We start from the raw sequence: 11,303 nt of genomic DNA on the forward strand, positions 1-11,303 counted from the left end.
TCTGCTCAAGACACCCAGAATCTCCCAGCTGGAAACAAAGGGTCTCAGAGAGCCCCCTCATCTGACCGTTGTCCTGATGAGGTGGCCCTCCACTCTTGGCTTGAAGACCTCGCATCAGGGGAATGTCCCTCTGTCCGGCCCATCAGGCAGGGCTCAGCTGGATCGGAGAGGTCATGGAGACTACCCTCCCCTTTGGAGAGGACAGTCTCAGGCTCAGGCTTGCCAGCCAGTAGAAGCATGTTCTGACTCCCCATCACCCACGCTTGCTTTCCCTTGGTTCGGCCAAATTTTGCCTTCCCTTCCTCAGCTTTTCTTCCCTCTCTCTTATTCTGCCCTAAGGGGCCAAGAGGAGCAAATGTGACCCATTCTCCCAGGGTGACAGGGAAAGATGCTCCTGGGATCAGAGATTCTGAGCCGGGGTTGGGGGTGCAAAGGGGACCCCCTCATTTCACAGATGAGGAAACTGAGGCCCAGGGAGTGAATTAGCTCCTCCCAGGGCCTGTTCTTTGGCAGAAGCCTGGCTGTGGAGAAGGCTATAGGGGACTGGCTGGACACAGGCAAGGAAGGGAGTCTAGTGGGGTTCCCCAGGGATCAACACCAGAACAATTCCGATAGAGGCAGATGGGAGAGGGTCCAGAAACATCTGAAGAGGCTGGATCAAGAGGTCAAATACACCAAGATGGAATTTTGTAAATCGATAAAATCAAATTCCTATTTACAGCATGGGAAAGGCAAGGCTAGACACAATTCCTATGACAAAAATCTGAAGGTTTTAGTGGACCACAAGCTCAGTGGGGGTCAGTGACACTAGAGTCAATTCAACAATCTCTTAATTAAGTACTTTTCATGTGCCATGCACTGGGAGATACCAGGATAAAAAGGAAATAGGCCCTGCTTGCCCAAGGGGGCTTCTACTTGGTAGGGAGGAATGGCAAATCTGAGTGGGGGAGTGTCTAAACACATGGGAGAGCATGGACATGCTTTTGAGTCCAAGCACAGTGAACAGAGGTCTGAGCACAAATAATGTTCAGATACTGTACACACGTGAGCATGTACCACGTGTGCAAATATACAGAGAAGCGTGTACTAGAGACAGGTAAGTACACAGGCACACATGTGCTGTGATATATGTGAAGGCATGTACATCTAAGTGTGAGCGTGATGAATATATGTGTATATAAGTGTGTGTGAAAGGCGTGTGAGCAGACAGGAGGAATAACATGTGCGTGTAAACAGGTATCAGCACACAGGACATAATATGTGCTGATATGTAAGAATATAGAGTGTAATCATGTAAGTAGATCTGCATATAATATACAGTTAATCAGGTCTACATGCAAGTGCATATAACATACATGTAAGAAGATCTGTCTACAATGTGCATTTAAGTAGATATACACACAATATACATATAAATCGATATTAGCACATATAATATAATATATTAGTACATGATATAATTATGATCATGTAAGTAGATCTGCATATAATATACATCTAATCAGGTCTACATGCAAGTGTATAGAACATACATGTAAGAAGATCTGTCTACAATGGGCATTTAAGTAGATATACACACAATATACATATAAATAGATATTAGCACACATAATATAATATATCAATATATAATGATATAATTATGATCATGTAAGTAGATCTACATATAACATACATCTAAACAGGTCTACGTGTAAATGTGTATAACACACATGTAAGAAGATCTGTCTATAATGTGCATTTAAGTAGATATATACACAATATACATATAAACAGATATTAGCACACACAATATATTAATATATAATTATGATAATGTAAGTAGATCTATCTACACATAATATACATCAAATCAGACCTACATATAAGTGTATATACTATAGAAGTAAGTATAAATGTGATATGTGAGCAGATACACATAATAACCATGTAAGTAGATATACACAGACATTTTACACAGACATGCATGTGTGTGTAATATACATGTAAGTAAATATAAATATACATTATCTGTGTAAGTAGATACAGGTTTACATGTAAATGGAATGCATATATAATGTACATGCTAATACCTATGTGCATATAATATACAAATAAGTACATGCATGTATACCATACACAGAAGTAGAGATCCATTATAAGTACACATAATATATGCATAAGTATACATACCACACATCCATACATAGGAGCTATTACAAGGTAATTTGTGGGGAAGAAAAGGCTTCATTAGGAGCAAAGTTATGGAACCGAACTTTGGAGGAAACTGGGAATTCTGAGATTCGGAGGTGAGAAGAGAGTGGATTCTGGGCACGAAGAGCAGCCTGAGATTGAATGTCTTGTGTGAAGAGTGGTTCTTGCCACCAGGTCAGTTTGGCTGGGCCACTGAGTGTGTGAGTGAGAGCCACGTATGATGAGGCTAGAAGGTAGTATTTCTTCATCATAGTACCTGGTACATGGTAACTGATTGATAAGTGGTAGTAGACTGACTGGCTGATCCTAGAGGCAGTCTACAGCGATTGGAGTTTACTGAGTCGCAGAAGGACCAGTTATTCAATGAGGAGGCCACAGAAGTGGTCTAGGGGAGAAGTGTGGGAGATGTGGGCCTGGGTGGTGGCCCTGTGAAGGGGAAGAAGATAGTACATAGGAAAGGTTGGAGAGGCAGGTTGAAAAGGACAAGATTTGGCAACCAACTGAATGGGGGCAGAGCAGGAGTTAAAGTGCGATGGCAGAAGGAGACTGAGAGACCAATAAGTCTGTCGTCTTCATTTTACTGCTGAGGGACACAGAGGTTAAGTGACTACCTAGGGTCACACAGATAGTAAATGTCGGAGGTGAGATTTTAACTCAGATCATACTGACTCCCCAGTTCCATGCCTCCTAGCAACACTGCCTGAGGTGGTGACTCTGGGCATCTGGAAGGATGATAGCACACTCCCCAGAAATAAGGGAAATTAGGAGAAAGGCAGGTTGGGGAGAGGGAGGGGAGACAGTTGAGGCTGAGACTCCTAGGGAAGGGAGGTGCATTTCAAGATTTCACAGTTGGCGTTGTGGGGCTGGCACTCAGGAGAGAGACTGGGGCTGGGTTTATGGACTGAGGAGCCCTCAAGGATGCTCATTGAAGCCCCAGGAGCTAATGGAATCATTAAGAGAGGGCCTAGAGAAGGATGGTGAGAGTCTAGGACAGAACATCCATGGTTAAAGGTAGTGAGGCAGATGAAGGGCCAGCAGGGGACAACGAGGGGAGCAGCCATGGGGAAAGGCTTGGGGGCTGGGAGGAGCAAGAAGGGTGCAAGCTTTAATAAGCACCCCAAGCATTGGGCCAAGTCTGACACAGATTTCTCCATCTGATCTTTACAACAACCCTGGAGGTTGATACTATTATCCCCATTTTACAGATAAAGACACTGAGGCAGACAGGTTAAGTGACTTGCCCAGGGTGATGCAGCTAGGAAGTATCTGAGGCTGGATTTGAACTCAGATCTTCCTAAGTGGAAGTTTTCTGCACTGGACCAATCTATCTTGTACTCTCCATTTGGGAATGACATAGACCAGCAGGAGAGTATTGACAAGAGGGTGCTGAGAATGAGAGCAGCCCTGTTGGGCTGGTGAAAGGAACTGCTGTGGGAAAGATCTGGTTGGTCTCCTGGGCCCCAGAACGAATGGGAGTGCTGGGCCAGGAGGCAGGAAGATCAAGATCTGAATCCTGTTTATTTTACTAAGTGACTGGGGAAGTCTCAGTTTTCTTATCTGTAAAATGGAGATAAAAATAGCTCCTTCCTGCCTCTTAGGCTTGGTATGAGGATCCAATCTGTCAGTCTACAAACAGGTCAACCAGCATCTTTTTTTTTTTCTTTCTGGAGGGGGGAAGGCAGGGCAATTGGGGTTAAGTGACTTGCCCAAGGTCACACGGCTAGTAAGTGTTAAGTGTCTGAGGCCAGATTTGAACTAAGGTCCTCCTGATTCCAGGGCCGGTGTTCTATTCACTGTGCCACCTAGCCGCCCCGAGCAAGCATTTTTAAGCGCCTACTGTGTACCGGACATTGTGCTAAGGGCTGGAGCTGCACAGTAAAGCTCATTCTAGTCCAAGGTCTCCAGTCCAGTGCCATGGTGGGTGTGAACCAGGCTACCTTGGCGAGCTCCAGGAGCTCTGGGGAGGAGCCACAGCTTAGCCAGAAGAGCTGTCCGCCCCAAAATGGGGTGCGAGGGAGCTTTGGGCTGAGAGATGGCCTGGCTGATCCCCAGCTCTTTGCAGCTCCGAACCAGGGGAGAGTCTTGTGAGGAAGGGGTGAAATCCAGTCGGGGCAGTGGAGAGAAAGCTTGGGCCTCAGTCTCCTCCTCTGTCAAATGAGGGGATCGGACGTGCTTGTCTCTGAGGGTCCCAGCAGCCCACCGGGGCTCCGAGGAGCGGCTGTCTAACCGGGTCTCTCCCTCTCTCTGGCCCCTCCAGCCAAGCTGTCTCGCCTGTCGCTGGCCCTGCCTCCGCTCTCTCTTACCCCGTTCCCGGGGCCGGGCCCTCGACGGCCGCCCTGGGAGGCTGGGGACGCCGGGGTCCCTGGCGCGGAGTCCGGCGGCCCGGGGGCCTTGGGGCTGGTGGAGGACGGGGAGGACGAGGAGGAGGAGGAGGACGACGGGGCGGCCGTGGGGGAGGGCGAGGAGGCGGCGGCCCGGGGCCCTGGGAGGGGCCGGGCAGCCCCGGTGCCCATCGTGGTGAGCAGTGCCGACGGGGACCGGAGCCGCCCGCTGCGGGGGCTCCTCAAATCGCCCCGAGGGGCCGACGAGGCCGAGGAGAGCTTGGAGCTGGACCGGAAGCGCAAGATGGTCTCCTTTCATGGGGACGTGACCGTCTACCTCTTCGACCAGGTGCGCCCCGAGGGGGAGGAGTCGCTGGGCCGGGGAGGGGCTCGCGGTGCGGACCGGGGTTCCCAGCCCGTTCCCATCCTTAGCGCTGCGATGCTGAGCTAGCGGCTTAAGCTCTGCCTCAGTGGCCTCTCTGGATGGTGAAGGTGGCCCCTAAGATCCCTTCCCCCTGAAGCTAAGACCCGATGGGTGATGGCCTAAGGTTGTCAAGTCGGTGGAGTTGGGGGGAGCGGGGTAACCCTACTGGGCTGCGATTTTTGCTGACCCGTGACCCCACGCTCCTCCAGGAGACCCCGACCAACGAGCTGAGCGTCCAGGCTCCCCCCGAGGGGGACCCGGACCCTTCGACACCCCCAGCCCCGCCGACACCTCCCCATCCCCCCAGCCCTGGATGGACATGCCCCAAGGAGATTGGGGTGAGCAGAAGGGCAGGGGGGGGGGGGGGGGGGGATCTGGATCGGGGAGGAGGAAAAAGGCGCGGGGGGAGGGGGAGCGGGCCTGAGAGTTTGAGACTAAATTCTCTTCTCCAAAATTTAGGAGGCAGTTTCGAGTGGGGGGAGGATTTCCCCCTGCTCCCCCCACCAGGCCCCCCACTCTGCTTCTCCCGCTTCTCCGTCTCACCTGCACTGGAGACCCCAGGGCCGCCGGCCAGGCCCCCCGACGCCGTCTGCCCCGCAGGTACTTTCTGTGTGGACATGGTCTAAGGAGATTGGGTTGAGCAGAAGGGCAGCATGGGGGTGGGCCAGAGCACGTGGAGTAGCAGGACCTGACCATGCCCGTGGCTGGCAGAGTCCCTGAGCACTATATCAGGAGCCTGTAGAATGTCTTTGAGCAGAGGAGGATTCCTGGGGCTGGGGGCGCAGTGTGGATGGGCTAGGTGGGGAAGGATGGAACAGAGAAGAGAGTGTGGAGACAGGTCCGTCCAGGGGAGGAGGGATGGGAGAGGGACTGGAGGAGAATCAGGACACTTCAGCTGCCTGGTTGTGGGTGAAAGGGTGAGGAGAGTCAAAGGTGAGACATTGGAGTCTCAGAACATCAGAATGGGAGAGGACCTTACATATTCAAATGGGGAAACCGAGGCCCAGAGAGTAGAAACTCCTGTGTGTCTTCACAAGCAGTGGGACAGCCAGGAAGGAAGGGGGCTCCAAGGAGGCTCCCCATGGCAGGGTTAGGCCTAGGGTCCTGGACTCCCTGGGGTGGGATGTCCACAGGCAGGTAGAGGTGCAGACCTTGAGCGGGGAGGTTATCTGGAGCCACAGAGCAGCCAGTGAGCATGCGGTGTGCCAGTTGTCTCCTCCCATGGTCATCCTTCATCCCTCTTCTTTTTAGGCCCCGTGGAGAACTGATGCCCCGAGGCCCTCACCTCCTGGGCCCCCACCCACCAGGCCCCCCTGAAGAGGGGGCAAGAGGAGATGGAGACAGAGTCGAGTTGGGAGAGGCACCTGAGGCTGGGCCCCAGCCCACATCACCTGGATGCCAGTCGGGGGGCCAGGGCCCACTCCCCCCCAGCCCTCCAGAACTTGTGCCCCCACCCAGTGTGCCTCAGCCCCCTGGAGCTGAGTGAGAGGATACCCAGCCCTACCCCCCAGCCCTCAGGACTTACCTGCGTCTGGGCCTGGGCCTGGCCCCAGCTCCATCCCAGGGATCACAGACTGACCCAATGGGGCACCTCAGGACTTGGGGGACCGACTACCCAGCCCTACCTCCCCTTGGGGCATGGAGGGGCCTAGGCCCCTGCTCCCCCCTTGCCCCATTCCTCTCCCCTCCCCTGGCTCAAGGCCAGAGATGTCCGTTTTCATGTTATTTAAAAAGACAGACAACTTTTTGGAGATCAGGCTGAGCTTGTGTGTGTGGGCAGCTAGTGTGGGATGGGGGGCGGTGTCAATGATCATCAAGTCTTGCCTGTCTGGGGCTCACAACTCTTCTGTCTCCATTCACTCCTGGATGCTGCCTGTGCCCCTGATCTCTCCTCCCACCATCTTTCTCTTTAACTCAGCTAGCATTTTTAAAGGACCTACTAGGTGCTGGCATTTACTAAGTGCCTAGTGCTCAAGGCGCCAGCCTTGGGGCTACATAAACAAGAACCAAGCAGTCTGTGCCCTCTAAATCTGGGGCCCACCAAGATGTGAGCCTTCTCCAGGAAGCAGCTGCCCTCTCCCTTGTCCAAGTTACACTTAAGTCTGCCTGCCTTGGGTGTCCCTAGGCTCACAGGCCCTGCATCGAGTCTGTGTGGGCACGTGTGCACGTGTGCCTGGGTGTGCTCGCTTCTTCGTGGTCTCTGATGAAGCAGGACTTGGCTCCAAGAGCTGCTGCTGTGTCTCCCATTTTGCCAAAGCGCTTCCCAGTGAGCTCCCTGGTCCATGGGATCACTTCCTTTGCTGTAGGAGGCGCCACTGAGACACCCTTCCCCCCAGTTTCTGGGAATCCTCCCTCCCTTGCTGGGTAGGGGGGTGTCTCCATGCCCTTGTCTGTATATTGAAAAGGGCCTGGGTTAGGTGCAGGGCTGCACCTCTGGGTACTCAGAGGCGGCCAGGGTGCTGCCTGTGTGAGTGGAAGCCATGGGAGTGGCCCCAAGCAGGCACATGGGGCAGCACTGTGGACCCCTAGCTGACCTGTAAAGTTCCCAACACATACCCGGGAGCTGCCTTCTCTTCCTCCTCAGAGAAGGATGTTATAACCCAGGGAGGGAGCACAGCCCTTGGGCCGTGGCTCCACAAGGCATAGAGGGGGCAGGATTGCCTCCTGCCCTCCGTGGCCCAGATCTGGAGCAGGGCAGGAGAAAGCGTCAATTCCTAGAGTTCTCCTGGGCCTCAGATACTGGCCACATGCTCAGGAGGGCCCGGCACTGCTGCAGTGCTGGGGGCGGGGGTGCGATAGTTTGCACTTGGTTCTGGGTCTGCTCCCACCCCCCTGCTGGGTCCTAAAGCTTAGCTGCCCTATAGCCAGCTCCTGCCCCCTCCCTGTCACACTGTCCCAGGCTGGGTTCCAGCTTAGACAATAACAGTAATAACCATGGTCATATTAATAATAATAATGAATTAATTACAAATAAATGAAGAGAAACCACGAGTAGAAAATTCTCCTTTGCCCCAAGAGAGGGCGTTGGGGCACCCAGGGGTCCGGCCCCTCAGCCCCCAATAAATAAGTGGAAGGCAGGGCCAGGGGCCGGGGTGGGGGCAGTGGGGTTATTGCCTATGGGGAAGACCAGGGGTCAGCATGGGGATGGGCAGGGAAACAGGACAGGCCCCGCCCAAGTCAAGCCTGCTCCTGTTTTTTCTTGACTGAGATCCTCTTCTTACGGGCCGCCAGCATCTCATAGAAGGGGTCCACGCTGACAGCAGCCCTGGGGAGGGCAGGCAAAGGTCAGCAGGGACCAGGGGGGAGCCCGCCCTGTCCCCCAGGCCCTCCCACCAGGGACCCTCACTTGATGGATTTAATCCACTCGTCCTTCTCCTCCTGCGTGGGCGCCGAGATGCGGTACACCATGTGGTTGCCCTCCACCACGCGCCCATCAGCCTCTGTCTTACAGGCCTTAATGAGCTGCCCCTTGTTGTTGGGGATGTAGAGTTCAAAGCAGTTCTGAGGGAGAGACAGCGCTCAGATGAGCCCCAGGACCAGGGAGGTAGAGGGGGGAAAACCCAGAGGGGCAGGGGAGAGGGACCCAGAGGGGCAGGGGGGCAGTGGGGAGGGACCCAGAGGGGCAGGGGGGATGGGGCAGGGCGGGGGGGGGGGGGAGGCCCCGGGGGAGTGGGGGGTGCTCCCGTTGGGGCTGGGGGGGGGGGGTCAGCCAGAGGGGCCCAGAAGCAGAAAGCAGAGGGCCTGATGGGTGCTCACTGGCTTCCGAGGATCCTCGACTTCCCGGATGCTCAGATTCTCCAGGGGGATGATCCCCCGGGGCTCTTTATCCTGCAGGCCCAGAGAAGTCTTAGCCATGCGGCCCGCAGGCAGCCAGGGCCCTCAGCCACCCTGGCCTCAGATGCTCCCTTGCGCCCTCAGCCCCCTCCTGCAGGGACCCAGGCATCCTTCTCCCATGGCCCCCTCACCGTTGTGTATTCAAAGTAGTAGAGACAGTTGTCAGTGAGAATGAACCAGCGCCGCTTCCAGGTCTTGACCCGGCCCCCTGTAAGGGAAGGAGGGGGCGGGGGCGGGCTCAGCAGGGGGGAACAGGCCAGGCCCAAGGACAGGGGCGGGAGGGGTCTGGACAAGAACAGGGACAGGCAAAGGGCAGAAGAGCAAAGCTCTAAAGAGGAGGCAGGGACAGCAAGGAGAGAACGGGGAGGCCTCCCTGTTGTCTAGGCCCCAGACACCCAGCCTCCCAGCTCTGCCTTCTCTCTGGACCCCAAGAGCAGCCCCCACCCCCCTCCAAAGCAGGCCCCAAGCTGCCTCCCTCACTGACACTGCCTCCTGTCTAGCCCATCTCACCCAGGGGCCAAGGGCAGGGGAGCAAGGAGCAGACAGGTACCTACCTCCTGGGGGAGAGGGCAGGAGAACAGGCAGGACCAGGCAGCAAGGAGAAGAAGGCCAAGGGTGGGGGTACGCCCCCCGAGAGACACAGAGAGAAGCAAAGACCAAGAGACAGACAGCCATCGACACATGACGAAACGGATGGGGGTGGGAGAGCGCAGAAGAACCGGGCCCAGGAGGGAGCGGCACGGCAGGGGGAGGAGGGGAGAGAGATGGAGAAAACTAGTTACATCCAGACGAGGACGGGGCTGCCCCAGAGCCCAGGCCTCCCCACCGGCCCGGGCTCCCCCCGCCCCCAGCCCTGGCTACCTCTCCCTTCTGCCCCACCCCTGAGCCGGCCCCCACCCCAGGGCCTCGGCGCTGGCGTACCCAGCTTGAGGAGCCAGCCCTCTCGGTCAGGGTTGAAGAATGTGTGGGTCAGGTCATTGCCGTCGTCTTCAGGGATCTTAAAAGGCTCGTTGCGGATGCTGTCGTACAAGTTCTGAGGGAAGCAAAGAGGGAGGGTGCATGAGGGCCCCCAGCTGAGACGCCCCAGAGAAAGTCAGGGAGGGCCCACGGGAGGGAGGAGGGCCGAGGCTGCTGGGACACGGCCGGGGAGGGAAGGAGACGCCAGCCAGCCCACAGGGATGGCCACAGTGGCAGACACCATACAGAGAGGGCCAGGGCCTGGGAAGGCAGGAGATACCAACCAGCCCCCAGTGACGGCCACGGCGGCAGGTGCCACACAGAGAAGGCCAGGGCCCGGGCCTCACCCTGAGCAGCTCCTCGGGAAGGTCCCCGCCGTCATTGATGCCCCGGTTCATGGTGATGAACCTCTCCACGCCCGGCTTGTCGCGTACGTTGGGGTTGTGCAGGCTGGTGTTGAGCATGATCACGGCGAAGGAGAGGACGTAGCAGGTGTCTGCGCTCGGGGAAGGGCAGAGGGACGGGAGCTTACCACCCTCCTCTCTGAGAATTAGGAGATGGCCAGGAAGCCCCAACATTTGCCCCCCAAAGCCTCCACGCTGTTGCTGCCCTGGGCTCGGCCTATCCGCCCCTGCCTTTCTCTGCATCCCCAGAGTGCCCAGGCCAGGCCCACCTGTGGACTGGAAGACCCCCGGGTTGCACAGGCAGTAGCGCTGGGCGAAAGCCTCCATCATGCGGTCAATCTTCTGTGCCTCCCCGGGAAGGCGAAAGCTCCACAGGAACTGTCTGAGGCAGAGCAGAGCGGTGAGGGGGAGGGGTGGGGCAGAGGCTCCCTCCCCCACCCGGGAGCCCAGCCAGGGGGAGCGTGGGCACAGGGCCCAGCCACGGCGGCATCACCTCAGCGCCTGCACCAGGTTGAGGTCCGTGAACTCGTGCAGGTCCACGAAGGCGTGGAGGACGGCCAGGTTCAGCTCCTCCCTACGGGAGCAGAGGGCGGCATGAGGGGAAGCTTCCGTGCCCACAGTGTGTGCCCGGCGCCCACCCTGAGCCCATCACACCCACCCTATGCCTGCCGTGCCCACCACCCTCACCGTTCCCCCAGGTAGTCGCCGATGGCCGTCTTGTTGAGGCCTTCACCCTTGTACAGGAAGCGGGAGATCTCCTCAGGTGTGCTCTGGAGCAGCTCGTTTTCCACCAGGAACTGGATTCCCTGCAGAGGGAGCAGAAGGGGGGGAATGAGGTAGGGTCCCATGGCCCCCCCCACCTCCCACAGAGCCCAGCCCCCACCCCGGCACCTTCTTGGGGTCCATGTTGAACTTCTTCCTCCCCATGGCCATCTTGCGGTTCCTCTGCAGGGTCTTACTACAAAGGTGGGAAGCAAGTCGGGAGCGTGAGGGAGCCTCCCATGGACCCACTGGGGCTCCCGGCTGGGGTCTTCGGGCTCTCGGCTGGGTCTTGGGGCAACCGGCTAGGGTCCCAGGGCTCCTGGGTGGATCCCGGGGCTCTGGGGGCTCCCGGCTGGGTCCTGGGGCTCCCGGGGCTCTGGGGGCTCCCGGCTCGGTTCCGGGGCTCTG

General features: G+C 56.7%; 3 protein-coding genes across 3 annotated transcripts in view; 1 reads left to right on the plus strand and 2 right to left on the minus strand.

Moving 5' to 3' along the window:
• SULT2B1 (sulfotransferase family 2B member 1) overlaps window positions 1-11,303 on the minus strand; it is a 125,706-nt gene that overhangs the window by 48,495 nt on the left and 65,908 nt on the right. The window lies entirely within an intron of this gene.
• LMTK3 (lemur tyrosine kinase 3) lies at window positions 1,051-6,689 on the plus strand. The gene is made up of 5 exons (XM_069103458.1): window positions 1,051-1,096; window positions 4,436-4,863; window positions 5,148-5,266; window positions 5,387-5,538; window positions 6,190-6,689. Exons 1-5 carry the CDS (start codon window positions 1,051-1,053, stop codon window positions 6,204-6,206), a joined length of 762 nt encoding a protein of 253 aa, XP_068959559.1. The 3' UTR covers window positions 6,207-6,689.
• The window catches only part of CYTH2 (cytohesin 2), a 4,469-nt gene continuing 1,042 nt past the window's right edge, over window positions 7,877-11,303 (minus strand). Inside the window, exons 3-12 of the mRNA XM_069103416.1 lie at window positions 11,025-11,091; window positions 10,821-10,939; window positions 10,627-10,707; window positions 10,403-10,515; window positions 10,077-10,225; window positions 9,694-9,805; window positions 8,904-8,980; window positions 8,695-8,766; window positions 8,285-8,439; window positions 7,877-8,203 (exon numbers count right to left, since the gene is read on the minus strand). Of these exons, the coding sequence (XP_068959517.1) occupies window positions 8,116-8,203; window positions 8,285-8,439; window positions 8,695-8,766; window positions 8,904-8,980; window positions 9,694-9,805; window positions 10,077-10,225; window positions 10,403-10,515; window positions 10,627-10,707; window positions 10,821-10,939; window positions 11,025-11,091 (1,033 nt within the window). The 3' untranslated portion in view covers window positions 7,877-8,115. The remainder of the gene's footprint in view (window positions 8,204-8,284; window positions 8,440-8,694; window positions 8,767-8,903; window positions 8,981-9,693; window positions 9,806-10,076; window positions 10,226-10,402; window positions 10,516-10,626; window positions 10,708-10,820; window positions 10,940-11,024; window positions 11,092-11,303) is intronic.

This window comes from Petaurus breviceps, unplaced genomic scaffold, assembly GCF_028583685.1.
Source record: "Petaurus breviceps papuanus isolate PSGF00001 unplaced genomic scaffold, PetGlider_PUasm1.0 577, whole genome shotgun sequence".
NCBI classification, from domain to species: Eukaryota; Metazoa; Chordata; class Mammalia; order Diprotodontia; family Petauridae; genus Petaurus; species Petaurus breviceps.

Excerpts from the sequence above, each read along its gene's own strand:
- LMTK3 (XM_069103458.1), top strand. The coding sequence starts at position 1,051 with ATGTACCACGTGTGCAAATATACAGAGAAGCGTGTACTAGAGACAG. Across the intron at positions 4,864-5,147 it reads CCGTCTACCTCTTCGACCAG|GAGACCCCGACCAACGAGCT; the intron begins GTGCGCCCCGAG and ends ACGCTCCTCCAG. Across the intron at positions 5,267-5,386 it reads CCTGGATGGACATGCCCCAA|CCAAAATTTAGGAGGCAGTT; the intron begins GGAGATTGGGGT and ends AAATTCTCTTCT.